The sequence below is a fragment of the Aythya fuligula genome, chromosome 11 (genome assembly GCF_009819795.1).
Source record: "Aythya fuligula isolate bAytFul2 chromosome 11, bAytFul2.pri, whole genome shotgun sequence".
NCBI lineage: Eukaryota > Metazoa > Chordata > Aves > Anseriformes > Anatidae > Aythya > Aythya fuligula.
This window is the reverse complement of record NC_045569.1, coordinates 2,105,300-2,132,004: the sequence shown is the minus strand read 5'-3', so window position 1 is coordinate 2,132,004 and position 26,705 is coordinate 2,105,300. Positions and strand designations below refer to the sequence as shown.

Genomic DNA, 26,705 nt, shown 5'->3' with positions numbered 1-26,705 from the left:
CTGCACTTTGTGAGTCTTCTCCCACCACAGGACTCTCGCAGCTTGCCTACGAAGAACCCAACTCCATGCTTGGATTATCTTTGTTTTCTAGCAGTAGATTTAACTCTACGTGATCCTTGCAAAGCACTTCACTTTCTTTAATCTTCCCCACATGAGGGATTACTTCTGCTTAATAAACATGATGGCCTGGCTGTACTCTCCAACCACCAGGACACGCGCCCTCCTAGAGCAGGGCTTCACCTGCAGCAGCCAGCACCATCCGTCCCACGCTGCTCCCACAGCACAGCCAGAGCTCAGAGGCAGTCCACACTGGACTTAGCCTCAACACCTGACCCTCTGCTGCTTGTGTAAAATGCTTCCATTCAACCACAATGAGTTTCTTAAGTACTGTTGAGTTTGTTGTTTTTTTTTTTTTTGAAATACACTTCTGCACAGGATGTGTTTTTAGCCTGAATTTCATTTCCAGTTTCTAAGTACTTTCCTCCCACTCCTTTCATCCAATCTCAGAAAAGCTGACTACCACACCAATTCAAAGCAGTCCCTCCCCCAGGAGAAAGAGCAGATGTGTTTCCTCCTCCCTCCAGCCCCACGCACACGAAGCAAAGTGACTACACCAACGCTCACATAACATGCCCCTTGAAGCACTGTGCCCCAGCTCCCAAGGTGACTGTTTTCTACCATGCTCCCTGTTTTAACAGTTGCAGCCATACTACCTGCCAGAGGAGCAGGGATGGGAAAAGAAAAAAAAAAAAAAAAAAAAGCAAAAAAAAAAAAGCAAGAATTAAGACACTGTCATGGAAAATGTTACAGGAGTTCGCCAGAAGACACAGCTTTATTGTATGGCTCATTAGCTACCTCAGGAATGGCTCTGATGGGAGGAACTGGAAAAGAAAGTAATACTGCTGTTCTAAGGCATGCTGCAACAGACTCAGTCTGCACATTTCTGAACATCCCCTTGCATCCCACTCCTGAGATCTCTATGAAAACGCTCCAGCGGGTTTCTTGGCTGAGGGACACGTAGGATTACCTTCACTCTAGCTTGCCAGTGACATGAGGGTGCTTGCATGCCTGTGCAGCAGTTTTTCCACTTTAATATTCTGCCTGAGCAGTTGATATAACACCACTGCTCACTTATAGTCTGGAATTCAACTGTCTTTTGAACAGATATGGTTATTGGCACTGTGGTACACACATACTTTCAGCCATACCACTACACGTGATGCTAAGTACAGGCTGTGCACACTGAACAGAAGCACACTCGCGGAGTCTCCTGGCTGCACTCTGCATCCCCAGCAGCAGCACCTCACACAGAATATGAGCTCAGGCTTCCTTGAGCTCCTTGAGGCAAGCAGGCCTGCCTTTGTAGCACAGCTAGCTGTTTTTACAATGGCAGCTGTTTGTTTTTCACTGTACAAAGCATCAAAGGACAACAGTCATTTTTGCTGGCCATGTTTTTATTTGTCTTTCGTTTTAAACAGGGGAGCCAATGATACATCCAGTATTTCAAAAAATCAGAAGGTAAAACAAATTTTCAGAAGACCGAGATGCTACATGCTATATTTAACCTAATTTTATTCATGCTTGCTTTTGAGGGGCAGCGGGAAGGGGGCAGGAATCATTCAGTAAAAACATACAGTAAAAACAAAATGTCTCACCATATAGAACTTTAACCTACAGTAATGTTGTACCTTAATTATTTCCATGCACACAACTAACATTACAATTTATTTTTTTTTAAATGAACACAATTAAGACTTCTAGGAGCATTTTATAATAAAGCAATTCCTAATTTCTTTTGTAGAGATCAAGCACCTCCAATTACAAATTCCTATACACAGTGAGTGCTTTACTTGAAATGAAAACTAGAAAAAATGTATTGATAGCCTCAGAATAAGCTGATGTTAATATATATCCAGCTATGTAGGCAATAAAACCATAGTGCTAAACAAAAACTTTTATCTGAAAAGTAACTCAAAAATTAAGTTGACTTTCTATAATTACAGAAATATACTTATTTGCTAAAATAAATAAAAGTGCTGCATATTAACACTTCACTATAAAGAATGCATACCAGAACATTTATAAATATTGAATGATTTTCAATAAGAATAGCTACTACAATAATGCTGGCTAAATAGAAGTGCATAATGAGAAGCACTATGGGTGGTTAATGTTTTGCCACATACTGCTGTTACCTTGAGGTAGATAACACATGCGTACCAAATTCTGCATTCATTTCAGTTGCTGCTGGTATCATGTGTCTAAGAAATGTGTACAGTATGAAAAACTCTAAAATACGCATGAATGAAAAAATGTTTTGGGAAAAATAGATATTTTCATGCAATTATGTACAGTCTCACTGTGTAAATTTCAAGGCAAGATTCTTTTTCTGCAAAACATGGACACCGTTTTACTGAGAGAATTTTTTTTTTTTACTTGGTTTAGTGCATTTTTGTTACCTCCTGCATTTTGCATTATTTTGCTCTATTCTTTAATTTTGTGTGCAAACGACATGCCAGTTTAAAAACAAAACTTATGTATAGAAAGTAATTCTGGATTGTAAAAACAATGGTAAACAGAAAGCTAATGAAATCCATACCAAAATTACACCATCTGATTCAAGTAAAAAAATTACTTACACTAGTAATAAAAAAAGACAAACACATCTCATGAATATAAAAGAAATGTCTGCTGAGTGTTTTAATTTAGATGTTTCAGAATGCTGCTGTATGTTTTGTGGGGAATCTGGGGAGATGATTTCATAGCAGAAGGCGTTAACGTGGCCTGTATTGATTTCAGTGGCGAACCAACAGGGCTATGAAATTGAGGAATACCTATCGCCTCAAGATGTTTGTTGAAGAGGAGTTCTCCACTGTTACTAAGAAAGCTCTCTTCTCTTTCCTTCTCCCCAGGCTTCCCCTCTTCTACTGGCTCAGGTTCTAGCATTTCAGCATCTTCTTTCTTACTAAAAAATTTGTCCAAATAACTGGTGTAAGTATTTTCTTTCTCAACGTGTTCATCTTTCCTTACTTCACAACAAAACTGGTCAATGAGGAAGCACTCCTCCCCACTACTTACAAACTGACTGTCCCAAGAAGTTTGGTACAGAGCTCCTAACTGTGCCAAATTAGCCATTCCTTTCTCCTGCTTCTCTCTGCTTACCGACTTTGATATTAATCCTTTCAACTCCATTTGAGATACTGAGCTATTCAAGTCATTTAATTTATCAACATCAGTAGACTCGTGTTGTAAACTAAGCTGAATAGTTTCTGCTATGAATGAATCAAAGTCAAATCCTTGATTCTTCTCCCTTTCTTTTTCAACAAGTTGCTGTGATGCTTCCTCAAGCGCTATCTGAGCTTTCACCAATCCATTCTTTTCACATTTAGACTTGCCTTTCTTATCAGACTTTTCTTTGCTCTGTTCCTTCCAGTTTGAAAGATCTATAATAAGCTTGGGCTCATAGTAATGGTTAACTTCACTGTCTCGCCAAACTAAATTATCTAGGTATGAAGATGACCTCATTTTGTAATTACAAGTGTGACTACATTCTAGATCACAGTATTTGTTTTCATGGTGATCTGAATACTGCCAGCAAGGCTCAGTAGAGAAGTGGGTGTCAAAAGCAGGATCCTCCAGATACTTTTCACGATCTCCATCCAAATATTTGCGAGGATCTACTTGAACTTCTTCCTCATCAGTAACATCAGAAAGAGCCCTTGGATCACGCTGAACTTCATCAGCTTCATAGTTATTATGAATAGGCCAGTCGTGGTCTGAAAACTGACTTTCATGGTATCTGCAAAACAATTTCCTATGCGTTAGCAATGAAAAAACAGTCTTCTAGCTCACAAGACAGTGACAGTGTCCTTACAGATATTCTCTTACAGAATAATGATAATTCAATAAAAATAACCTAAGTTTTTCCTCAAATTAGGTACCTCTTCCTCTTTTTTTTTTTTTTTTTTTTTTAAGTTTAGTCTGGCATAAAGCAATCCTCATATACACATCTGAAAGATATAAATCCAGAATTATGTATGATAGCTCACCCCATTGACAGAGCTCTTCCATAAAGTCTGACTTTAAATACGACTACTGTAATTCTCTTTACTGCTATAAGCACTACGCATTGAAAAAGAATGATCCATACTTAAAACACTCTTCATTTTGATTGATTTATTTTTTTTAAAGACAAATATTTGGGGCACAGAAAAGTAGTAACATAGATTAAACTTTAGATTTTAGATTTCCAAGTGCATCTCAGGAATGTGTCAGCATACCCTAATCAGTCTTATGAGCCACAAGCCCAATGATTCTCAAGTCAACTTGAGAAACACGTAGAAAAGGAAAGGATGCTCAAGAAGCAACATGGCTTCAAACACGCAACAGTTAAGTCACATTACATGCTACAGTAAGCAATAAATTTACCTTTCCCAATTATAAATATGGCTGTGACTTTCATCCATCAGCAGAATATCATCTACCTCATCTTCAATGTGAAAAGGATGACTTGAAATAGGCTCATCCGTTGGAAAGGAATAAATGCTCATGTAAGGATGGGACAAAGCTTCTTCTGCTGTCAATCGATCCATGGGACTAAATGTCAAAATTTGCTCCAGGAAGTCCAGTGCTGTGCAACAAAAGTTATGATTTAAAAGGAGAAAAAACAACATTTCAGACATCCAGTATTAAAGATTAAAGTGCAGTGCTTGAAGGAGTGTGCACCTGCTTAAAAGGTATAGTTTGCTACCCATGATATATCACGTACTAACACTTAATGGCCAAAAATAATAATAATAATAATAATTTGGCAGCCATAGGAAATGCAAAAGAGTAGAGATCAGATCTAGGATCTACAATAATTTATTCGAAAACAGGAAAAAAAAAAACTACAAGAAAGAATGCTTCAAGTTGAAACAGTATCCACCAACATGTGTCATGAAACATTGCTGTCAGCAACCAAGTTTCAAAACAGTTTGTTTTGGAGACTTTAACAACAAAATAAATTCAAAGACTTGTTTTAAACTGACACCATTCCAATGTTCTCTTATATTTAGAAGGCCAGTGTCTCAAAATATAGCAATTTTAATCAGTCTTTCAGTGTAGACAGGTCCAGCATGGAGGCATAATTCTACTCCAAATATGATCACATAGCTATCGCAATCATATATATATATTTATTTATTTATTACAGTAGAATACAGTTCTTCTTCAGATCTTCAGAGAACGCACTGATTCTTCTAATTTAAATTTGCTTTTAACAGTTGTAGGCATACACTTTTATGTTGTTCACCACTATTTTACTATTTGTGAAACATAGAAAACATTTTTTCAGAATAACTTACCTTCTGGACTAATGCCTGGAAGCAACTGAGTTAAAGGTTTGTGTGGCTCAGTCATATCATTTCTAATGTAAACTGGAATTACATTGAGAAGCTCCTGACGGTCCTCCTCATGTACAACAGGAATTGATTCTAGAATCAACTGCATCTGTTCAAGTTCATGTGCACCTGAAGATGGAGAGAAAATACAAGCTGTCATTTCAGCTTCAAACACTTTCATCTCTGTGTATGAATGGCACAGGAAAACGTTGTGCTCTGAGCAGCTATATTTTCTGTACAAGATTCTTCAAGAGAGGAAAAGCTGTGGTACTAACTTTGAGTGCTAAGTATGAAAAGCTCTCAAAAATGCTATTCATGAAGAATTACAGGACTGCTACACATAGATAAAGCAATGTAACCACAGGGTTTTGGTAAGAATGTTTTTACCAAGTATGAGGGACTCCTCATCAGTCATATCATACAACAGCTTGGGCTGGAAGGGACCTTAAAGATCATCTAGTTCCCAGCCCCTGCCATGGGCAGGGATGACACCCAGTAGATCAGGTTGGCCAAGACCCCATCGTGCGGGGCCTTGAACACCTCCAGGGATGGGGCATCCAGCTTCTCTGGGCAACCTGTGCCAGTGCCTCACTACCCTGACTGTGAAGAATTTCTTCTTAATGTCTAATCTAAATCTATCCTCTTTTAGTTTAAGACCACTCCCCCTTGCCCTATCATTATCTACCTAAGTAAAGAGTCCCTCCGTCCTTTTTATAAGACCCCTTTAAGTACTGAAAGGCCTTTATGAGGTCTCCCTGGAGGTGCTTCAGCCCTCAGACCATCTTTGTGGCCCTATCAATACCCTACTTTTTCCTTATATACCATATACTGCATCCCTTCCCTTTCAGGTGATCCTCCTAATTCATTCAGTATTTGATCCAACTTTGAATTATAGGTCCCTTATTGATAAAAAGGGTTGTAGCCTAGCTCAGCAGGAGATCTCACAGACCACACTCATTTGTGTCAATGTTCTACTCTGAAATCCTGTATTACTGTCACATGCAAGACAAAAAACTATTTGCCATTTAAGCAGTGTAATCTTACTAAAAAAACAGTACTGCATTATAATTTAAATTACGCTACAGTTTTACACAGCAAAACCTCAGATAAAGCTGAAGAACTGTAAGGGCCTATAATGCTGGCAACTTTGGGAGTAATGAATGACATCATTGTTTCAGCAGCAGCAGGCAATCAAATTGGAGTACCAAGAAATACATTGTCTACTTCCATTTATTGCTCAGCTCCAAGAAGCACGTAGCACCCCAGAGAGTCAAGTGGTGGATGACATTATGCAAGACTGTTTGCATACCAGTGCTTCCCACCTTTAGCAAGAAGCTCAAGGCAGTCAGCAGTACTGTATGTGGCATCAAACACAAATAAATGGAGCCAGAAACAGGTTGTACCATCTCAAGATCTACACACTATCAATTCACTTCAGCAGTTTGCATAACAGTCTGCATTGGAAATCCTACCACGTATCTGTCAGATGACAGAAAGAAAATCAGAGGCAAAGTCACTAAAGAGAAACTGAGCAAGACCTACATTCCCCAGCTGAATTAGTACTGCCTCATGTTAACTTATTTGCTGGATTGAAAAGCTGTTTTGTCCACCTACTTCAGGCTATTACAAATTACTAATATAATCTATCAGATGCTACACTGTCTGAAATTTGCTGGAAATAGGATTCTAATCTATCATTATATCATGTCCTATTCATCCTAAAATTAATCAGCTTTTTTTCAGTCCACTATAAATGAAATTAACATTTAAAAGTATTTATTTAACTCTGATTTTTTTTCTTTTATTTGAAATAGCTACTGAATTCCTCTGCATTGATATTCTATCCCTCCCTCACCCAGGTATTCTGGGATTTTCATCTCCATTCTTTCTTCCCATTCCCTTCAGCTTTCCAGGAAGCAGGATTCCTAAGGGATGGCTCAGATGGAGACAGGAAGTTACGAATTGATCAAACCAAGCCCTCCAAACAAATTTGCAAAATAATTTTATTCAGAGTCTCAGGACAGGGTAACTGAAATCTCCAACCATTTTCGTTTTCCAAATGTATGACATTAAGAAATCCATTCTACTTCAGACCAGAAAACAAAAGGTAGTGCTAAATTAGAGGGACACATCCAGATCTAAAAATATTTCCTATGTATCTACATAATTCAACTAGGGTACATAAATGGGTCTATAAACTGAGGATTTTGGTTAATCTTAAGTTAAAAAAAATCTAAATTGCTGTATGAGGAAAAACAAAACAGACCAAGTGCTACTCATGTCATTACACAGCATTTGCAATTCATCTATGCCAAATGCTGAAACCCACTGGCTTTCTCCCACGTTTCGCTCTTTTCCAACAGAAGCACTCAATGCAATGGAATCTAAATGCTCGGCTGATAAGAGATGTGTTAATGCACAGAGGACATTGCTCCAGTAGCTATTAGCTCAAAGAGTTAGCAACTCACTGCAAGTTAAGAAAATCCTCTTTGCATATTAATCGATGATTTCTATAAAATTATGATTTTACAGTGTGACAGTATTCCATTAAGAGCACTAAATGAGAAAGTGCTCTCATTTCTTCACCTTGATGTATAAAGCAAAGAATTACTGCAGAGGTGTGGTTTCAGTTCACATGTATTTAAAAGAAATGCGAACTTTGAATTACAAGCACAGATCCTTGTGGTTTTTATCTATATTACCTCAGTAATTAGAGCCAACAGGAGCAAATCCAAGAGCAAACTGGAATGAAACAGCTGCTGCTGCACAGCCCCCAGGGGTCACACAAAACAGGGGTTTACTCTAGACTAGCTCATCCTCTCTGTGGACTGAACGCAGGTGGAGCACGTTGCGTGATCTTTGGCAGTGCAAATGGCAGGTTGTTTGTCTGACAAGAATCTGGTTTGTGTACTGAGCTAAAGCAATACTGTGGTACAGGATGGCGATCCAGAAATTTGCTTCAAAAACATGCTTCTGATTGCCACTAAAGCACTAACATCTACACGCCCAATGAGACCAGAGTATTGCTTCCTATTTTACCAGGAATACCACCATTTTAACAGAAATACCTGTTTTACCAGAGTTTGAATATTATGTTTCCCTGGTTTGCCACACTGAATTTTAAAATCCTAAAGTCCTGCTAATATCACTAAAACACAAGAAAATCTGATATTTAAGCTGGCACTTTTCTCAGGTCAAAACAGTCTGTAGATGACTAAAAAAAAAAAAAAAAAAAAAAATGTGGGGGTGGGGTGGGGAAGGCCTATTCTTTCATAATTTAAAATATAAAGAAGCAAGACATGATTAATTTGACTTTATCAAAAAATCTTTATGAATATGATACTCGGACTGCTTGTAACTCTCAAATACTCCCTGGTCTAGCAATTTACTACAACATGTATTTAGAACATTTCTTACGCACTCAATAAATTTAGCTTAATTACAGGCAAATTTACCATATACATGCGTACTCAAATTCTGATATTTATCTAAATACACACTGGTATGAGTAGAAAATATTGAAATATTTTCTGTTTTACAAATGCATCAACTTGTAGTTCATTTCAACAACTGTCTAATAATACAGCGTATCCTGACAGTCAGTGAGAACTGATACTAGCCACAAGAATCCACCTTTCTTTAGGAACAGAATTAGGCAGTACCATTTGCTTTAGGAACACAAACACACACACACATTTTTATTGTACGCACCTGCAAAGAGGGTCTTCCCAGTCAGCATTTCAGCAAAGATGCAACCTGCAGCCCACATGTCAATGGCTTTAGTGTAATTGTTAGGTGAAAGCAAAAGACGGGGTGATCTGTACCATTTAGTAACCAATCCTTCAGAAAGATGGCCCTAATAAAAATAAACAAACAGAACAAAATGCTTACTTAAATTTTTAAGAGGTATGTTTTTAGATTCTCCCCCTCCTCCCCTTACATTTCAATGCAGTACTTCAAGACTTTGGTCTCATGCTCCCAGAGACAGCACTAGCCCACATACTACCTACTAAACTTCCTATACCTACTAAACTTCCTACCCTTTAAGACAGTGCTGTCTTTATGAATGAGCAGCAGCAGACAAATATGATACTATTTATTAGTCAGATAATTTTCTTATTCCCAGATGCCAAATAAACACAGAGATAATAATGAACTCTGAGGAAACAGCATTTGAACCAGGAACAGAGCATCTCTGAATAAACTCCAGGAAGTAGCCACACAATTTGTGTACTTGTACACTGTTTGTAAGCTTATCTAAGGCTACCACAGTTATGCCTCTTCATGTTACTCTTGAAAACCTCAAGTCCTGTATTCACTGTTAAAAATAAATCTGCTTTTCTGAATACATCTAATAAAGTTTTATTTTCTGCTGCAGTTATTGTTCCTATCTGAGATAAAACATGTCATCCAGAGATCTGTTTTATTCGATTTGCAGACATTTCATTTCTACTGCGTTTGCTCCCTAATGATATCCTGCTTGCTAAAGAAGCCTTCCGTGGACTACGTTTTACTCTAAGTACCTAGACAAGGACTGGCAATATTATTTAATACTGCAAGAAGGAAGAAAGATACAATTTTAAGGAGGCACAGTTTATCACTTAAATATTCCCACTCTTCACGTACCTTGTGGGAATAGTGAGGATCCATGATTCGTGCAAGACCAAAGTCACCAATCTTCAGCACCAAGTCTTCAGTATTAATGAAAAGATTAGCTGGTTTGAGATCTCTATGCAGAACATTTGCAGAGTGAATATACTTGAGCCCACGTAGCAGCTGGTACATGAAAAGTCTGGCATGATCTTCCAGTAAAGGGCCTTGCTCTAGCAGATTAGCCAGATCTGTCTCCATGTATTCCTGGACAATGTAAACACAGTTCAATTCTGTAAGGGAGCCCACATCATCTGTTAACTGGCTTCCACTAGGACCAAGAATTTCAAATACTTTGACAATGTTATCATGGTCAAGTCTTCTAATAATTTTGATCTCACGTAGAGCATGTTTAACACTCTGGGGATCTGTAAGGACAATTTTCTTGACAGCCACTCTTTTGTCACAGTCATTGTCGACAGCAGAAAAAACTAAGCCATTTCCACCACAGCCCAGTGGTTTTAAGTCCATATACCGAGAGCCCAGATCAAAACCATGAATGTTCATGAGACTTTCAAATTTTTCTGCCATTTTATATTTCTTTACGTTTCTTTTTCCTCAAACTACTAAGCTTCTGTAAACACGCGGAGACACTTCCACTGGTATCTGAAGGAAAGGTCTTATAGAAAGGGAGAAGAAGCACGTGGCTTTGACTGCAAGATGGTTTCTTGACACTCTTCTTTCATCATGAGCCAGCCAGGCCTGTTGTGTCCCCTTGAATTTAGAGCCCGTAAGCTCTAGAACTCAAACTGAGCATAAGATAGAAAGAGTGCAGCATTCATAGTTCAAGAAAGGTGCAGCATTTCTGCAGACATTAAAGAAAATACTCACAAGAAACTCAAACGGAATGAAATGACATACTATGCACTCAGCTCTACTGTGCTAAACTGGTTAACATTTAACAAAAACGTGAATAAATATGCACATAATAGGCTTCTATTAACATCCTCCTCCTCACAGTGCAGATACATTCAGTGTTGGACTGGTCCTGAGCAGCGTCATTCTATGGTGCTGGTAAGCACTATTTGTTTCTTCTTCCTCCTTCTTCCTCTCCTTTGTTTACAGTCTAGTTAAACAGGAAACTGGCAGCTCTTGATTTACAAAAGATGCCTTCTGTTAATGATCAGGTGGCTCCAGCTCACCACAATCACAATCAAAGCTACCATCCATCTTACTCCGTGACAACCTGAAAAGGAGACAAAACAGATCAGTATTCCAGGTACATACAGAAGGCCGTACTCCTCCTCCTTCTCAAGCTGTCCTAAATACACAACTTGTGTCCATTTGCAAAATAACAAACTGCCGCAGAAGCTGAACCACTAGAAATGATGTACACTCTTCATACTTCTCATGGAGAGAAACTGACAGTAACCACCAGACAGCTGTTTCTAAATATACACCGTGGAAGTTTTATATATAACCCACTGAGAATGCAAGGCTCACAAATCAAAAACCCTATTGACTTCTAATAAAGGGAATATCATAGAAAACTTGGAATTCTCCAATGCAGCTGTTAGCTAATAACGGCAACAACAATATCCCGCACCTCAGTCAAATTTTGAAATAATTCTTTCCACTCCATTTTTACTCAAAGAAAATAAAAGTTTTTTTTTTTTTTTTTAACCATTTTGCATAATAAGACATAAGTGGGTGCCATTCACAAAAAAGGGTAAGGTTTGTGCACTCCCAAGATTTGCTGAATTTAAAGAATACATAGCGTGCATCCAGTGCCACTTATAATAAGGCTTAAATCGTAGCTAACTCATATCTCAAAGCACGGTTTTGCCTCTATACACTGGTTGTTGCAGAAATCACAGGGGTACTTCCTACACGTTCGATAAATGTTACTAATTTATCAATTATTTCCACAGTTACAATATCTCAATTACAGAAAAATAAATAAATGACTACATTTCGCATAATAACCAGTATGTTCTATAACCGTTTCATCCTCTGATGTACTACGGGCACTTTCAGACATCATTAATTTTTTTAATAGCCCAACGAATGCAATCACTATTTATGAAAACCAAAGCAGCAATTTTCTCAGCAGGTTTCCCTGTCTGCAGCAGCAGAATGCGGTCAAGAAGACCGTGTTATATTTTTGCAGCATATCCTCATAACTTCTTTCAAAAGCTCAAAGACACTACAAACAGAAGAAACAAAAGGAACCCCTTACATGGCATGGCCAATTTTGGCCAGTTCCACTCCAAGTCACTTGTATGTGACCCCAAGAACTATAGCAATACTGAATCACTTGATGCCCTTCCTTCAGTCTTAAATTAACACATTTTAGCTCTTCAACCAGTCCTCTAAATAAACATAAAGGTTCTCCAAGCTATCCTATTAATTACGTGAATGTATTCTCTTAAAACTGTGCTAACATTTCAGTGAAACAGCCAGGAACAAGCAAAACAAGTTTCCATACTCCTAGCAGCACAGCAACCAATAAATTATTAACATTTTCTAAACAACATCTTCTTAACTCACTAATCAGAATCACACGCAGAAATAACAAAAAAGGCACACTAGCAAGCAACTAGGGCTGCTTTCACACACCAACCACCACCACTCCTAGGGCTCAGGTCTGCCCACCACCCAGACACTCCAGGCCACCACCTGGCTTGCATCCTCCTGCCCCAGCCACCCGGTGCCCGGGCACGCACCTCCACGTGACAAAGCATGCAAGGAAGGAAAGGTAACATGAGAAACATGGAAACATGCCATCCTCTGTTGGATTGTATACAAAAAAAAAAAAAAAAAAAAGAAGTCACCAAACTCAGTTGTTCTGCATGAACTGTTAAGCTGTCCTCTGCTGCCTGGCCTCTTGATTTTTATTTTTTTACGTAGACACCTAAAATCATTTTCTCTTTCACATGCACCAATTTCAGGCTCACTCATATGGAGCTGCTGCCTGTAAACTAGTTTATTTCACTCCAAACCATTTTCCTTTTAATCCTCCCCCCAATATTGTTACAGAAATTCCTTTTTGAAGCTTACACATGCTTTAAATTTCGTGCTAACTTGAGGTCCAAGGCCTCTGTCCAAACATCCTGCATTAAGTTGTATTTTATAACCTTAGGACCATCTACTACCAGTTTTATTCTCCCCCCTAATTAAGCCCATTGTTTCACACTGCTGATGTCTTCAATGTGCGGCAGTGCTACATCGCTTCGCTCCAGTTGTGCGACACATCTGGAACCCCTACATCAGCTAGCTCCGCTAAACAACGCGGGAGCAGGCTCCAATACGTCCCACTGACTCATCAGCAGCAAGGAGCAGGATCTGCTCATCGCACCGCAGCTCAGCCGTTCCCCCAAACGCTGTGACGAAGCCATGGCAGCAACAGTAGGAGCAGCAGGAGAGCAGTGATGCCATTACTGCCTCTCTCAAGGGAAAGGCAGTCAGGAGGCCTGATTTCTTGTTCCGAATCCCTGACATGATGCATTTTTAATCATTGCCTTCTACTATGCTCTTCCACTAGATCACCAAGAGTTAAGACATTTTCAGAAGGAATATAATGATTTCTTAGCTAAATCATTCTGATTGAGAAAAACAACTTCTGATGACATACTCAATCTCTGGCAGCCTTCGGTTTGACCCTATCCTGCTACAAAGTTCCTATGCAAGTGGCTTAATCCCAAAGCCACAAAAAGCACGCCAAACAAGAGTCCTAGACAGATACACTCCCTCAGGCGAGAGGGGTAAGGACAATTCAAGATTGTCCTAGTGGAAATGTCCCATTATTAGAACAACTGAAATTAAGATCCAGTAATTTGGGAGCAATCTTTCACTTACTTTAACTGAAAACACAACAGGTGTGCAGCAGGTTCATGCAGACCCTCATCTAAACCAAAAAACACGTTTTTGAACTAACCCAGCATGTTAACTACGCTTCCCATCACCTCACCTTGCACAGACAGCATCAAAGATGTACCTCTCACCTGAAAGTTAGGCAGCTCACCTACCACAGCCTTTCAACCCCTGCAGACCAAACCTTCCCTGCAGCAGCTCTCACAGCCCTGCTCGATTCGGGGCTGGTGAAGTGGCCGGACTTGTTTCCCCATCCAGAGTTAATAGCAAACAGACACTTCAGACAAATTGCTCTGTGGACCAGAAGTGGATAGGAGGGATGGAAAATAAAAGTTAACCCTAAACTTTCTTTCGTTCAGACTAAAACCGTAATTACTTAAAGGATAATTTACTAGAATGGGTCAAGGCATTTTTCAAGCCAAAATAAGCTCAAAGTAAAAATCTTTTCTTCTTTGCATTTCACAGTCACTTAACTTTGGAAAATGATTTTTTTTTTTTTTTTTCAAAAACAAACATACTGATACTTCAAAGAATGACACCAACACAAATAAACTTTATACATTTTCAGCTTCAATGTCAGTCATAGCTATCGGTCCAACTGCCTGTCTGAAAATAAACAAGAAATTAAAAAACCTGACAAACCCTTCCTCAGTTACGTAACGTGCTCTAAAGGCCTGTAAACACGATAGACTATATTATAAAGAAGGGGTCTTTAATCAACCCAATTTGTGCTGAATTGGCCATTCACCCAGGCACTGATGTTTTTGCTTAGATTATCTGTCACCTTTCCACAACTACTGCTTTTTTTGTTTTTAATGGTACTTTTATTCCTTCCTCCCACAAAGTTTAAAGAGGGAAACACCAAGATATTAGTTTCTTAAGTGGTTTACAGCTATGCCTTTAAAACGGATCAGTTCCCGGCAGCGGGCGACAGAAGTGACCCACAGAAGGGCTGTCCTCTTTGAAATTACACCTAGTGCTGGCAGACACCGACACACATGACTAGCTTCATGCATTATGCAAGCAGCCGCCTGAATTCGTGCTAAACTTCTGCATGTGGATTTATCACAGCTTTCAGGAAACAGGATGTACACTAAAACACAGTCAAGTACGAAACGTTTACTTTTTCCGAAATCCAAATAAGATGGAAAGATACAAGTTAACTCAGTAACGCAGGCCACATAATGATCGAATCATTACTCACAAGAGAAAGACTAGCAGTGACTAATGACATATTATACAACCTGCTAAGTACTATCCCTTCAACTATAAAAATACGGGGCACAGGAGGTTTTTTTACAGCCCAGCCACGTTGCAGTCAGTAGGCAGCGTGAGTCATCGCCGACCCACGGCACTGCCGCTTCGCTGCAGCCTCCTACTTGCTCCCCACACTGTTTAGAGAACTCTATCCTGGCAGCCGGCAAACGCTACTATGAGTTTATGAGTCTTCCGAAGGATCTGTAAAAGCACAAAGAAATCCACTCAGTTTCTCCCGCAACATAAGCAGACCCGCTGCGGCCCTCCCTCAGGACGGTTCAGGGGAAGCCACCACCCTGCCTGTGAATACCGAAAGCGGAGCCCCGGCTCCCCGCGGCCCCCCGGCCCTCAGCACGCTGCTGCCGCACGCCGGGGGGCTTTTAACCGGTCCCGAGCGGCTCGGACGCGGTGACCCCAAAAGCAAGGGCTGCGCGCGAGGCCGACTGGCAGCTGCCGTCCCTTTCCCATCCCTATCGCCCACCTGGAGCCCACCCGTGCCCCGTGCCCGCTTCACACGCTCCCCGACACGCGGCGCGGGGCGAGGAGGCGACGAGCGCGGCCCCTGCCCCCCGGCACGGCCCCGCCCGGCCCCGAGGGCCCCCGGCAGCGCCCCGCCAGGTGCCCGCGCTGCCCGGCCGGGCCCCGGGGCAGCCCCCCCCGAGCCGCCCCCTCCGGCGGCCGCCGCCGGGCACGGGAGGCGCGGTGCCGGCCCTACCTTCAAACGCCCTTCAGGGCGCGGCGCCGCCCGCTGCCCCCGGCCCCGGAGCGGAGCCCGGCCCGGCCCCGGGAGGCGGCCGCCGGCCGGGGGCAGCTCCCGCCCGCCGCCCGCCGCCGCACTGCGGAGGGGCCGGGAGCGGGGCGCAGCGGGGCCGGCGGCAGGGAACAAAGCGCCTTTGTGCGGCGGGGCCCGGCCCCGGCCCCGGCCCCGCTCCCTGCCCTGCCCCGCCGCCCGCCTCGCCCCGCCGCACTCACGGGCCTTCCCAGGCTCATCGGGGGCTGCGCTGCTCACACGGCCGGGCCCCGCGGCCCCGACACCGGCTCCCGCCCGGCGCCCGCCCGCCTCGTCGCAGTCGCCGCCGCCGCCGCAGCCGCCGCCGCCATGTAACCCGGCGCGGAGGGCAGGGAGGGGCCGGGCCGCCGCCGGCTCCGCCTCGCCGGGCGGGGCGCGGCCGTTGCCGGGCGGCGGGGCCGGGCCCGAGGGGTCCCGGCGCGGGGGGAGCCGAGGCCCCGGCACCCGGCACCCGGCACCGGGCACGGCCCCCGCCAGCTCGGCCGGCGCCTCGGGAGGCCCGAACGCTGCGGCTCCGCTGGCAGCAGAGGCCCGCGGACACGAGGAGCGTCCCAGCAGCGCCCCGGTACTGCCCCGGGCACCGCCTGCAGCCGCTGGGCTCCGCGCCCTGCCGGCGGCCTCCCCGGACCCACGGCTCGGCTGTGGTGGGGGGTGCTCGGGCCGGGCCCTGCCAGCACCGCCGGGCAAGGCTGGGGTTGGCAGGTTCAGCACCGCCCTGGCGGAGACGAGGCACGGCGAAAGGAAGGCCGGGCACAGGGCAGGGAGCGGGGATGGCAGCTTCCCGCTGCAAACCCTCGCCTCCAGCAGCAGGCACAGGGCCTGTGGCAGCCTGGGCGAGGAAGAGGAGCAGAGCTGGAAGGCCCAGCACCAGCCGCCAGCTGCAGCACGAACAACCGCCGCGGGAAGGGGGCTCGGCCGCCCTCGCCTTCGGTGTCCGTCGTGGTCAGGAAGGGAGAACACCGTTGGAAGGGAACGACAGACAGCGGCTTTCCTTCTCAGATGGGGACCTTTTGACTAAGATTTTCTGCAGTTTCAGTGTCACGAAGACCTGAATGTTTTCCCCACAAACATCTGCTGTGGCTTTCACCTCAGTAGATGCCAACCTCCTTGTTTCCTCTTTTGCAATTGCATCTTCCTTACCAGCAGAGGAAGAGACAATAAAATTATATTTTTTTTTCCTGAAAATTATAACTAAAATAGAGCAAAATACTTAAAACATTAAAATTTTTCCCCGCGAGACTTTTATACAGCCATCTCACTGTAGGGAGAGATGTTTTCACAGATGCAGAAAGATGCATGAAGATACCGGGTCTGCATGTAGCAGAAGTCTTGCAGTGCTACCAACAGAGTTTCAGTACAGCTCTCAGGCAGGGGGGTTTCCCTGAATCCCTCATACACCTTTTCAGTGTAGGATGACTCAATATAAAACAATTAATGCTCATTTTTACTGGTTAAACAGATTATTTATGGCTAGAACCAGCATAGAAATTACTCAGTGCAGAGGGCTTTGTGCCTCCCCCTGCTGCCATCCAGATAGCACCATCCAATTGACCCTTTCAGTTTTAAATCACAGAGCTTGTTTTCTTTTTGCTTTTGATTTTAATAAATGTGCTGCCATGTTGCTCCAACTCAGTAAGAAAAGTCTCCCGGCAGTAACGGATGCAGGCAGAATCCGCATTGTTCTGTGGAGTAAGTTAGAAAGGGAAGAAAAGAAAAACAGTTCCTTAGCACTTCAGTAGCCTGATGCCTGACGAAGAGGTGGCTTGGGGCACAATCCCAAGGCATGTATACCTGAAAAGAAATCTACAGATGAGGCTGCCAGAGGCCTGCAAGTCTGCTGAGGCTGCAATGCAGCTTCTTGTCACGGCTCTTGTAGGACAATGCATGTGTCTGCAACAGCAGTCCCCAGGCACCTCGGCCCTCCAGCGCAGGTCACAACCCTGCTCTCTGGCTCTTTCAAGCCAATTAAAATAAAGGGCTCTATAGAATTATTATTATTTTTATTTTTTTAAGAGCATGAGGGCAGAAATGTAGGGGGAAAGCGTTGAAAAGAAAGAAAAAATATCAACAGGCCCAACCTTTGCCGTCCACCAAGCAGGAACGTGGAGCAACATGAGCTACAACCAGCTACCAGTTTGCTGTGGCCTCAACCTACAGTATTACCCCTCTTCACCTGCCCAGCAAAAACCAGGAAGGAAACCTCTGGCATAGCCCCGCTGGCACTGCTACCACTGCTCGACTGCACGAAGACATTTGCTCCCTGAACAGCTGCATCCAGTCTTACTGGGAGCGAGAGAAGAGGGGATGCTTGATAATTCAGTACAGTACGAGTACCATGCACACAGGAGTCAGCAGACAAACTGTCACTGTACATTGCAATATTTGCTAATTTATAGGCACCCAACTACGCTGCCAACAGTGGAGAAAAGTCAGAAAGGAAGTTGCAGCTCCTGGCCACCCAGCAGAACAGTGCTGGAAGATTGCAGCACTGGCTGCTCCAGAAGGCCTGTATTTAAATACAGTCTATAAAAAAACTGCAAGAGTGCTTATTTGGAAGAGGTGATGTTAGGACAGCAATGAGAGCCAAACCACAAAGGAGAATTTACTTGCATTAAAGAAAGAGATTTGGGACTCAAAAAAGGCAGGAGCAGCAGTGGTTGTATGTCTAAAAGCCAGAGCTATTTACTTAATTAAAGAATCCTTCCACCCATACAAAGTATTTTCTTTATGAGATTCAAAAATTTCAGCTGATCCTAGGGTACTGCAGTAAGAAAAAAAAAAAGAAAAAAAAAAAAAGCTAAAAGAAAAAAAAGCTAAAAAAAAAAGCTAAAAGAAAAAAAAAGCTAACACATGCTCACTCATAAATCTCACATAGTCCAGATGTACCACTGTTTTTCTGGGATCCTAATTAAAAAAATAATATCTTTTTTTCCCCCAACATTTTTCTCTGCCATTCGAAGAGCATAGTCTGTGCAAGGAGCTTGTGAATGAGGTCCTTCAGTCTAGAGGAAAATCATGCCTCAAGGGACTGGCACAGGAATGGTGCTTGTTTTCAGCCTCACTACTTACGGAGTCATCATGCACATGATTTAAGAGTTGCTCAGAATTTAATTGTGTGTCATGTTGCACTTTATAGCTATCTAATCCAGAAAAATTGCTAATCCATACCCAGATTTCTTATAGCCTATTGATTAGGTTGTAAATTACTGGGTCATATTGTTTCCACATTTCCCATATGAACACAGTTGGGTAGCTCATAGATGATACACGATACCATCCCATTCGAAAACATTTGCAGATATTAACTGTCAGTAAAATGCAGAGTAAGAAAAGAACTGGTCTTAGAAGGCCATAAAGCCCAGCAATTAAAAAATAATTAGAACTGAAACAATGAGTCATTTATTAGATCCAAATTCAAAAAGATCAAACAGCAAATTCCAGTGTAATATTTCAGTCCAAGTATGAATCATTACTTGTGGCATAAAAGCGAATGAAGTATTTTTTTTAAGTAGCCACACCCATTACAATTGGCAAGGGAAGAAAGATTTTGACAAGACTTAAAAAGGTTGCCCAAGGTGACTTGGCTGCTCCAAGCTTTTGTCTCAGTTTCACTGCTTCACGGAGCTTTGCTGTGGGAAATCACTGTTTTCTGAGCCTATACAGCACTCTGATGATCCCAGGTATTTTCAGAAGAGGCTGAACTTAAGCCTGTAGCTGACACTAAGCGGACTCCCCTCTCAATGAAGGTGTCTCTGGTGACACCTGATGGATGCACCGCAGGTCCTGTGGGGTCAGCTCCCAGGCAGCCAAATTTGTCAGGACACATGGGAAGAGTCCAGAAGCACACGGTACTGGAGGAACTGCTGGCACCGCAACCCATGCGCCCTGCTGGAGGCAGGGACAGCTGCCTCTGCCACCAGATGGTTTTAAGGGCTGATCACGTTTCTTACCACGGCCTAGGATGCATTTTGCATGGGCATGGGGATGGGTTTGGAGAGCAAATCCAATTTAGCAAAAGAAAATGGGGAGGGCTCTGAGAAACATGGTTTCTGCTGCCTCCTTGGCATACCTGTGCTCTGCAAGGGTGACCAGGCCCCTAAATGTGGTTTGGTTTTCCTGGCACAGCTCCCAGGATTTTTGTAATGGTTTGTTTGGGTCGTCTTTAACTGCTGCCTTCTCCAAGTAGCCTAGTTCTCTGCAGGTGCTAAGCAAAGTCCTTACAAACCACTTGCTCTGCCAGGTTAGTTTCATGCTGCTGGCATACAGCACAGAAGTCTAGTTAACATCGGGTTTCACTGACAAGCCAGCAGCCCAGGTGGCTTCATTTCTTGGGCACCTCTATTCCCTGGGATAGGGCTGACTGCACCTTACCATATTGGATGCTATGTTTTTGTTTGGTTGGTTGGTTTACACAAACATATTTTCCTAACGAACACACTCTGGGTTTGCTGACTTTAATGCTTTCCCAATAAATTTTAAAGTCAACTTCATGCCAACATTATTAGCAGTTAACCACACAGAAGTCATCATCTTAAAATATTTTACCAAAATTTTGTGTCAAAATTCTTTCTTAGTTAAATTCTGCTTGACAATAGCCAAAACTATCTTGCACAGACAGCATGCTGTCACTTCATGTACTCACTTGGTAGAACTGAGTTTGCTGGAGCAAGCTTTGTACCCATCTACAGTTTGATCAGGAAAGAAGATATGAGATCATTAGGGGGCTTAGAAGAAAGGAAAAAGGCAAACCCTAAGATCTTCATCCCTGTGTGAAACAATAGAAAAAATGGAAAAGAGCAGACTGTTAACAGAGACCAATGCAAACCAAAGGTAGCAATGGACAAAGGGCAAATGAAGGTGGAGAAAGAAAGTCACTCACAGAAAATGTTTAACTTTGAGGTTGGAAATAAATGGGTTCTGTGACATACTTTGGAAATTCTGTGATTCTGCAGGAAAAAAAAAAAAAAGTCATTAAAAAACTAAAACAGAACAAGTCATCCTTCCCCCTTGACGACCCTTGGTAGGTCGTCAGCAATCTAGGACACTACAGTACAGCTTAGCTGCATGCAGACTCTCCTCTTAATAGCTCACGTTTTTATTAAGACAGGCAATTCTATTGCCTACTTTTTCTGTGTCTTCACCAACATTTAGCACATGGATAGAGCAGCTGCCTAAAGGAGAAGTTGGCAAAGCCCTGGCAATACTGGAAGATGAAGAAAATTTGCCTTGTAGCTGGGTCATCACTGAAAGCGGCAGCCTCAGTGTGTGAAATTCACTTGCAAATTCACCGGAGCTCTCCCAGATTTTTCTGCTTTTTTTTTTTTTTTTAATTCCTTGCTGTCTAACCTTGCATAGAGGTAGCTATCAATATGCACAGAATAGCAAGCAGACAGAAAAATTTACCAAGGTAGGCAATGAAGGCCGTAGGAAACCATAGTGTGTGTTAGGTTTAATGACATTTTAAAGGATGACTAGTACCAACATTTGCATGCTTGGGTGCTCCAAGTGATCTGCATTTCTTCTAACTTCCCAGTGCGGGACACAGGCGTTGTGCTGTAGTGATGCTGTAGATCCTGTCAGTGGATGAATCTACAGATGAAAAATATTCTACAGAAAGCAGAACAGAACTGTTGTGACAAGGCAAAGCATAGGATGAAGTGGAAACAAGAAACACCAAATGTTGGTGTCTTTTTTCAGCATTTCAGGTACAAGGCAATTGTGTGTGACAGTCCTCCCCCATTCAATCCTGCCTCCTGACTGCACTGAGGCGCTGCTCTGAGCCCCACATCCAACATCTCAAGTTTAGAAGCAGTTTAGAGAACATGCCTGCTCGCAGAAGTGGCACCAAAGCAATTATCTAAGGCTTCTCTGTGCTAGTTGTTGCACTGGATGCAGTGCTGCTGTCGTGGTAAGGAAGCATATTGCTGTACAGATGTCATTTAAATATCTGTAATACCTTGGGTATTCCAGAGTGGAGACATGCCCTGGAAGCAGGATGGGGTGGTCTCTGCAAAAGCAAAATGCATTTGTTTTTTGGATAGCTACTGGAAAGTACTGCAGCTCTTGAGCAGAAGTTAAAAAGGTCTGAAGATGGATTTATGTAGAAGAATTATATCTCCTTCTAGAATTACCGCATGTAACTGTAGAAGTATACATATGTCCATGCGGAACTATTCTTGTTCATTCCTGTAGAACAGTAAGCCTTCCTACATGAAGCATTTTGCAGCATTTTAATTGCTCTTGCATTACACAGATAAAGCCTCTGCTGTGCAATTGTAAATACAGCTGGTGCTGCAGTGCTCGTCATTTACAGAGAAAAAAATCACACTAACATTTGCTAACATTTTCACCAACACCAGAATCTTCTTGAAATACATTTACAAAGGGCAAAGCTCAATACAAATACACGTGCAGTAGTTGATACGCTTATTTCAGCCTGAGGCTACGCAACTTTTACATATCAAATAGCAACAAAAGCTATCTGTGAGCTCATAAGGGGAGAAAGGAGGCACAGGGAGTGAGTTGAGACATTTCAAACACTTTCAAAGATTGCTTTGCAATAAACTGCACATGGACTGGTGCACAGCCAGGAGCAAATCTTTGTCAGTGATCAAGAAGAGACCTGGTGCTGCCAGGAGACCTTTGGGGACTGGAAAGCAGTACTAATTGGTCGTATTGAAGGAGTCGCAGACCTCTATTGCTGCTTAGCTTTACCTCCTGCAGGGGCCTTCATGACTGGGATGTTGACTTAAATCCAGCCTTGGCTACACGAGTCACAGTGGTACTTCAGTGAAAACGGGATAAAACAAGCTGGATGTTGAGGCACATGAAGAAATAGTATCTTTGCAACTAATTCATGACCTCTCAGGCAGAGACACCTCCCATTCACTTTGCCCTGCACACAGCAGTGCCCGTGCCCAAAGCTCACGGGTGCAACTGTTTGACAAGTAAAAGTGTGCTGGATGGTGAAAGATCAACAGGCAAGAAGCACTGTGCCCGCCAGCAGGGTCGAGGCAGGCGGGTGGGCAGCTGATGAGAGTGCTGCTGCTCAGGGTTGGCTGTGGCCAACACTCTTCAGCATTCCCAAAATAGCGCTTAGCAGCAGCAGCATATCCACTTGGAAGCACGCTGCTCCTCTGAGTGCCTCCTACTGCCGCTGTCAGACTCCTACCACAGCCACTCTCCTGAAGCCAGAGAGAGAGGAAACCTGAGCGTCATCAGCAGTGCTAATTACCTTCTTGTCCTTTTTTGTTTGTTTGTTTGTTTTTTACCTTCAGTGGATATCAGAAATGTGGGAAATCTACCATCAAATTAGATGGCAAATATTCAGCATTGCACAAGCTAACCTAAGTTGCTTTTGTTACATCTTCAGACATCAAAACCCAAGTTTTTATTTTAATAACAGAGAGCTCTGGAACCAGCTTCTGTACCTTAATATTCCATAACTTTTTTTTTTCAGTACATATTGCATTATCTATTTCTAAAGGTTTTCAATATAACTATATGGGACTATTTATTTCCTCACATTCTCCAGCCCCATTATACCTTAAATTTCATTATGATTTTCTAGGATATTTCAGATTTTCTCACCAGTTTTCAGACACTTGCTGTGAAGGAACACATTTCTGAACTATTTGCTTTCTCATGAAATCTGGGTTTTGCCATGTGCCAGAATCAGCAGACATTTTATAAATAGCTTTGGACAGATGACAGGAAATGATGCAAGATCTCAGTCCACTCCACAGAGGGCAACTGTCTGTAGTGCTCAGGAAAGAGGGACTTGTACCATTGACTACTACACAGAAAAAAAATAATAATAATGCCCAGAAGCATCATTTACAGCAGAGGGTATCAGCCTTATGAAACACAGGATCTCTAGGCTCATTACAGCTCTAGCAAAAAATAGACTTGCTTGCAACAACACTACAATGAAAAACAGGAAAAATATTTTTTCCTTTGAAGAGGAAAAATTGAGTAGAATTGTCTAAACTTGCTTTGTCTTTTACTGTCGAGGAGGGGCTTTCCCCTCCTTACATGCTATTAGTGCCAGCACACGCACTGGAGATCCTCCAGACTCTGACTGGTGCCAAACAGTGGGATCATCTTCTTACCCTGGCATTTCCCAGCAGCTTCAGCAAAGTCTCTTCCAACTCAAACTGCTTTAAATGGGCTCCAATAATAGCTGCTCGGAGGTTAATCTTTATCTATTCATTTGACCCCAAGTACTATCTGTTCCTCTTTGCGATAGCAGGACAGAACAGAGAAGCAGTTCCCTGTCTCATTTTGTTCCTATCAGCCTCCGTGAAGGTAAAGCCCAATGATTTATCCCCACATAAAGCATTTATTTGGAATAGAGGCAAACTCTCAGCTCTCTTAAGTCCATGGCAGAGCTCTCAGCAGATTTAACCGCAGCTCAGCAACTGCAGCCTTCCCCCAGCGCCTCACTGCCAAGGTGCTCCTCTTCCTAACCCCAGCAGGCAGCCCACTTCTTGCCATGCTTTTGCGCCACCGATGACCAAACCACGTGCTGTACACAGAAGACCACAAGCAGCAGTAATAAACTGTGCACCTCCCATGTCTGAGACCCGCACGTTCCCACACCGGAGCTGAGCAGCGTGCAGGGCCAGGAGAGCTGGCCTCAAAGAGGCCACGAACCAGTCTCCGGTCTGCAGCAGGCACTACAAGTGCAGGAGCGTGTCTGTAACACAGCTCTGCCCACAGGCATCGTCACAGCCACCCACCGCTGTTCCTCCTGCAGACCCGGCATCAGGCCTGCTAGCCTGAGACTTCTGCAGGTATTTTTCTTCAGCCAATAATTACATATTTGACCCTTCTCGTGGCCATACCTCAGAGGCCTCCTGCTTTCAGACGTGGAGAATCTACTCATTGTTACCTATCTGTTCCCATGACAGATAAAAAAGGATGCAATTCAAAAAAGGATACTCCCTATCTATGAAAGCAGTAAAGGATACATGATGCATTTTTAAAGCTTTTGTACTGAGCAGCTGATTTTACCAATGCTCTAAATTTAAACAACTCTAAAGAGGAATTTGATTTTTTTTTTTTCCAATTGGAGGCGCTAAATTTGACTGATTTTTTGTTATTTCTGAAATATTACCTCTATCAGAAGTATGACAAGCAGTGTTGAAACTGGGCCATCCCAAACCTTCTCCGTTAAAGGCTGTGCAAACAGAAACAGAATACATCTGCCTAGGTATAAATTCCAGTAAATAAAAGCAAATCTACTTGTTAGTGGGTGTTCACACACTGTGTGTGTGTGCGCACGAGAGAAAAAGAGATTGAGAGGGTAAAAGAGAAGGTGGCCAAGGCTGCCAGCCTTTGCAGAGCTCGGTGAGAATGCCAGTGCCCGAGATCCAACTGTCCCTAATGATCACTAGCATATAAAACAAACAAACAAACGAACAAACAAACCAAACCAAAACAAAAACACCTGGAACTTTAAACCCAGACTTTGTTCTTTTCTGTGCTTGGAAAAGAAAACATGTCTATCTTTTTTTGTTTCTTGACCTCTGAGAAAACATGTTCACATGCCTGTTCATTGAACTGCTAAAGAGCCTGCTCCACAAAGACACACTTCTCTTGTACAGAGCCAATGCAGACTGCTTCTCAGAAATGCCTCCACAGGACACTGAGTGCTAAGAAGTCACCAAGAACCAGCTCGAAATAGAGAAAGTTATCTAGTATAGGTAAATATTTCACTGTATCATTATGCCTGCAGGTTCTATCATGATCTGAGTAGCAAGATTGACTTTGCAAGTGAGCTGGAATTAAGAAAGATTAAAACAGGTAGAGAAACCCTCCACTTTCTAGTGTATCAGCATTCTCTTATCTCCAGCATTGAAATCTCTAAACAGATTTCAATTACATTTGGTCCAATGCTGTTAAAACCAAAACTTAAGAGATAACATGTACATCTAAAGCTGTATTTAGTGGCAAGGGAAAGATATTCTGCCCTCATTCTCTGCGTTTTATCAAACACTGGAGAAGCATTTAATCCTTAGTTAAAATCAATAAGCCTATTTTAGTAAACAGAAAAGTTGCTAGCCATTATCTCACATTTCTTCTTATTGTTTAATCTAGACACTCCCAAAACAAAAGCATGAGAGATGATTCAAAGAAGCAGAGTTTCAACCTTTGGACCAGCGGTAATTGCAATACGTCGTTCTCATGATTGCTGCAATTCAACAGACCTCGGTGTCATCACAGATGTGCCCTGTGACACTGTACTGGCTGACAGCAAGAGCTGTTTTACGGTCTGTATGTCTGATGTCCCCAGCAGCTCATGGTGCCACAATCCAGCTGAAAGGCCAGTTTCTGTTCCCTTGCATCCAGTGTCACGGAGGATAGGTGTGCAAGTGCATTCACTTGTGCTCAGTAGTGGGAGAATATTTGTGACAAGGTCAGGCTACACAGTGGGAGATTCCACTTAGTCACCCAAAGCAACAAACAATTAGGCTTCAGCCACCAGACAACAGTGGGAAAACTCTTCCTGGCAGTCTGTGCCTTGACACAGCAGCCCGCAGGGACAGACTGCAGCCTACAAATCTCTAAGCTTTTCTTTGTTGCTTACTTCTCCAGGACAGACAGCCTCTCTAGCTACAGACTTCTGGAAAAGTTATCCCAGAAGCCAAGGATGGGCACAAGTCTCACCTCTTGCCATCAGAGTTGAACCACCCTGGCAGGGCTGGACAAGGAGTGTCACTGCTGCTGCCCCAACCGTGCTGCTCCAACAGCAACCCCAAGGAGGACTTAGGACTCTCAAGCCCATCTGCTGCACACACACACACACACAC

At 43.0% G+C, this 26,705-nt stretch overlaps 1 protein-coding gene across 2 annotated transcripts; it reads right to left on the bottom strand.

The window, feature by feature from the left end:
* Window positions 1-1,436: 1,436 nt before the first annotated feature.
* On the bottom strand, window positions 1,437-16,163 carry MAPK6 (mitogen-activated protein kinase 6). Of its 2 annotated transcripts, none has more exons than XM_032194638.1 (6): window positions 16,074-16,163; window positions 10,008-11,217; window positions 9,093-9,237; window positions 5,346-5,510; window positions 4,429-4,630; window positions 1,437-3,799 (listed from the first exon to the last, which is right to left on the bottom strand). In XM_032194638.1, the coding sequence occupies exons 2-6, from the start codon at window positions 10,560-10,562 to the stop codon at window positions 2,701-2,703; spliced, it is 2,166 nt and encodes a 721-aa protein (XP_032050529.1). In that variant the 5' UTR covers window positions 10,563-11,217; window positions 16,074-16,163; the 3' UTR covers window positions 1,437-2,700. The 2 variants fall into 2 exon arrangements, with proteins under 2 accessions (XP_032050529.1, XP_032050530.1); XM_032194639.1 differs by lacking the exon at window positions 16,074-16,163 and adding an exon at window positions 15,817-15,835.
* Window positions 16,164-26,705: the final 10,542 nt, after the last annotated feature.

Coding starts and splice junctions, on each gene's coding strand:
- MAPK6 (XM_032194638.1), bottom strand. CDS start 10,562: ATGGCAGAAAAATTTGAAAGTCTCATGAACATTCATGGTTTTGATCTG. Junction 9,238..10,007: donor ATCCTCACTATTCCCACAAG/GTACGTGAAGAG, acceptor TATTTTTATTAG/GGCCATCTTTCTGAAGGATT. Junction 3,800..4,428: donor CATATTTATAATTGGGAAAG/GTAAATTTATTG, acceptor ATTGTTTTGCAG/ATACCATGAAAGTCAGTTTT.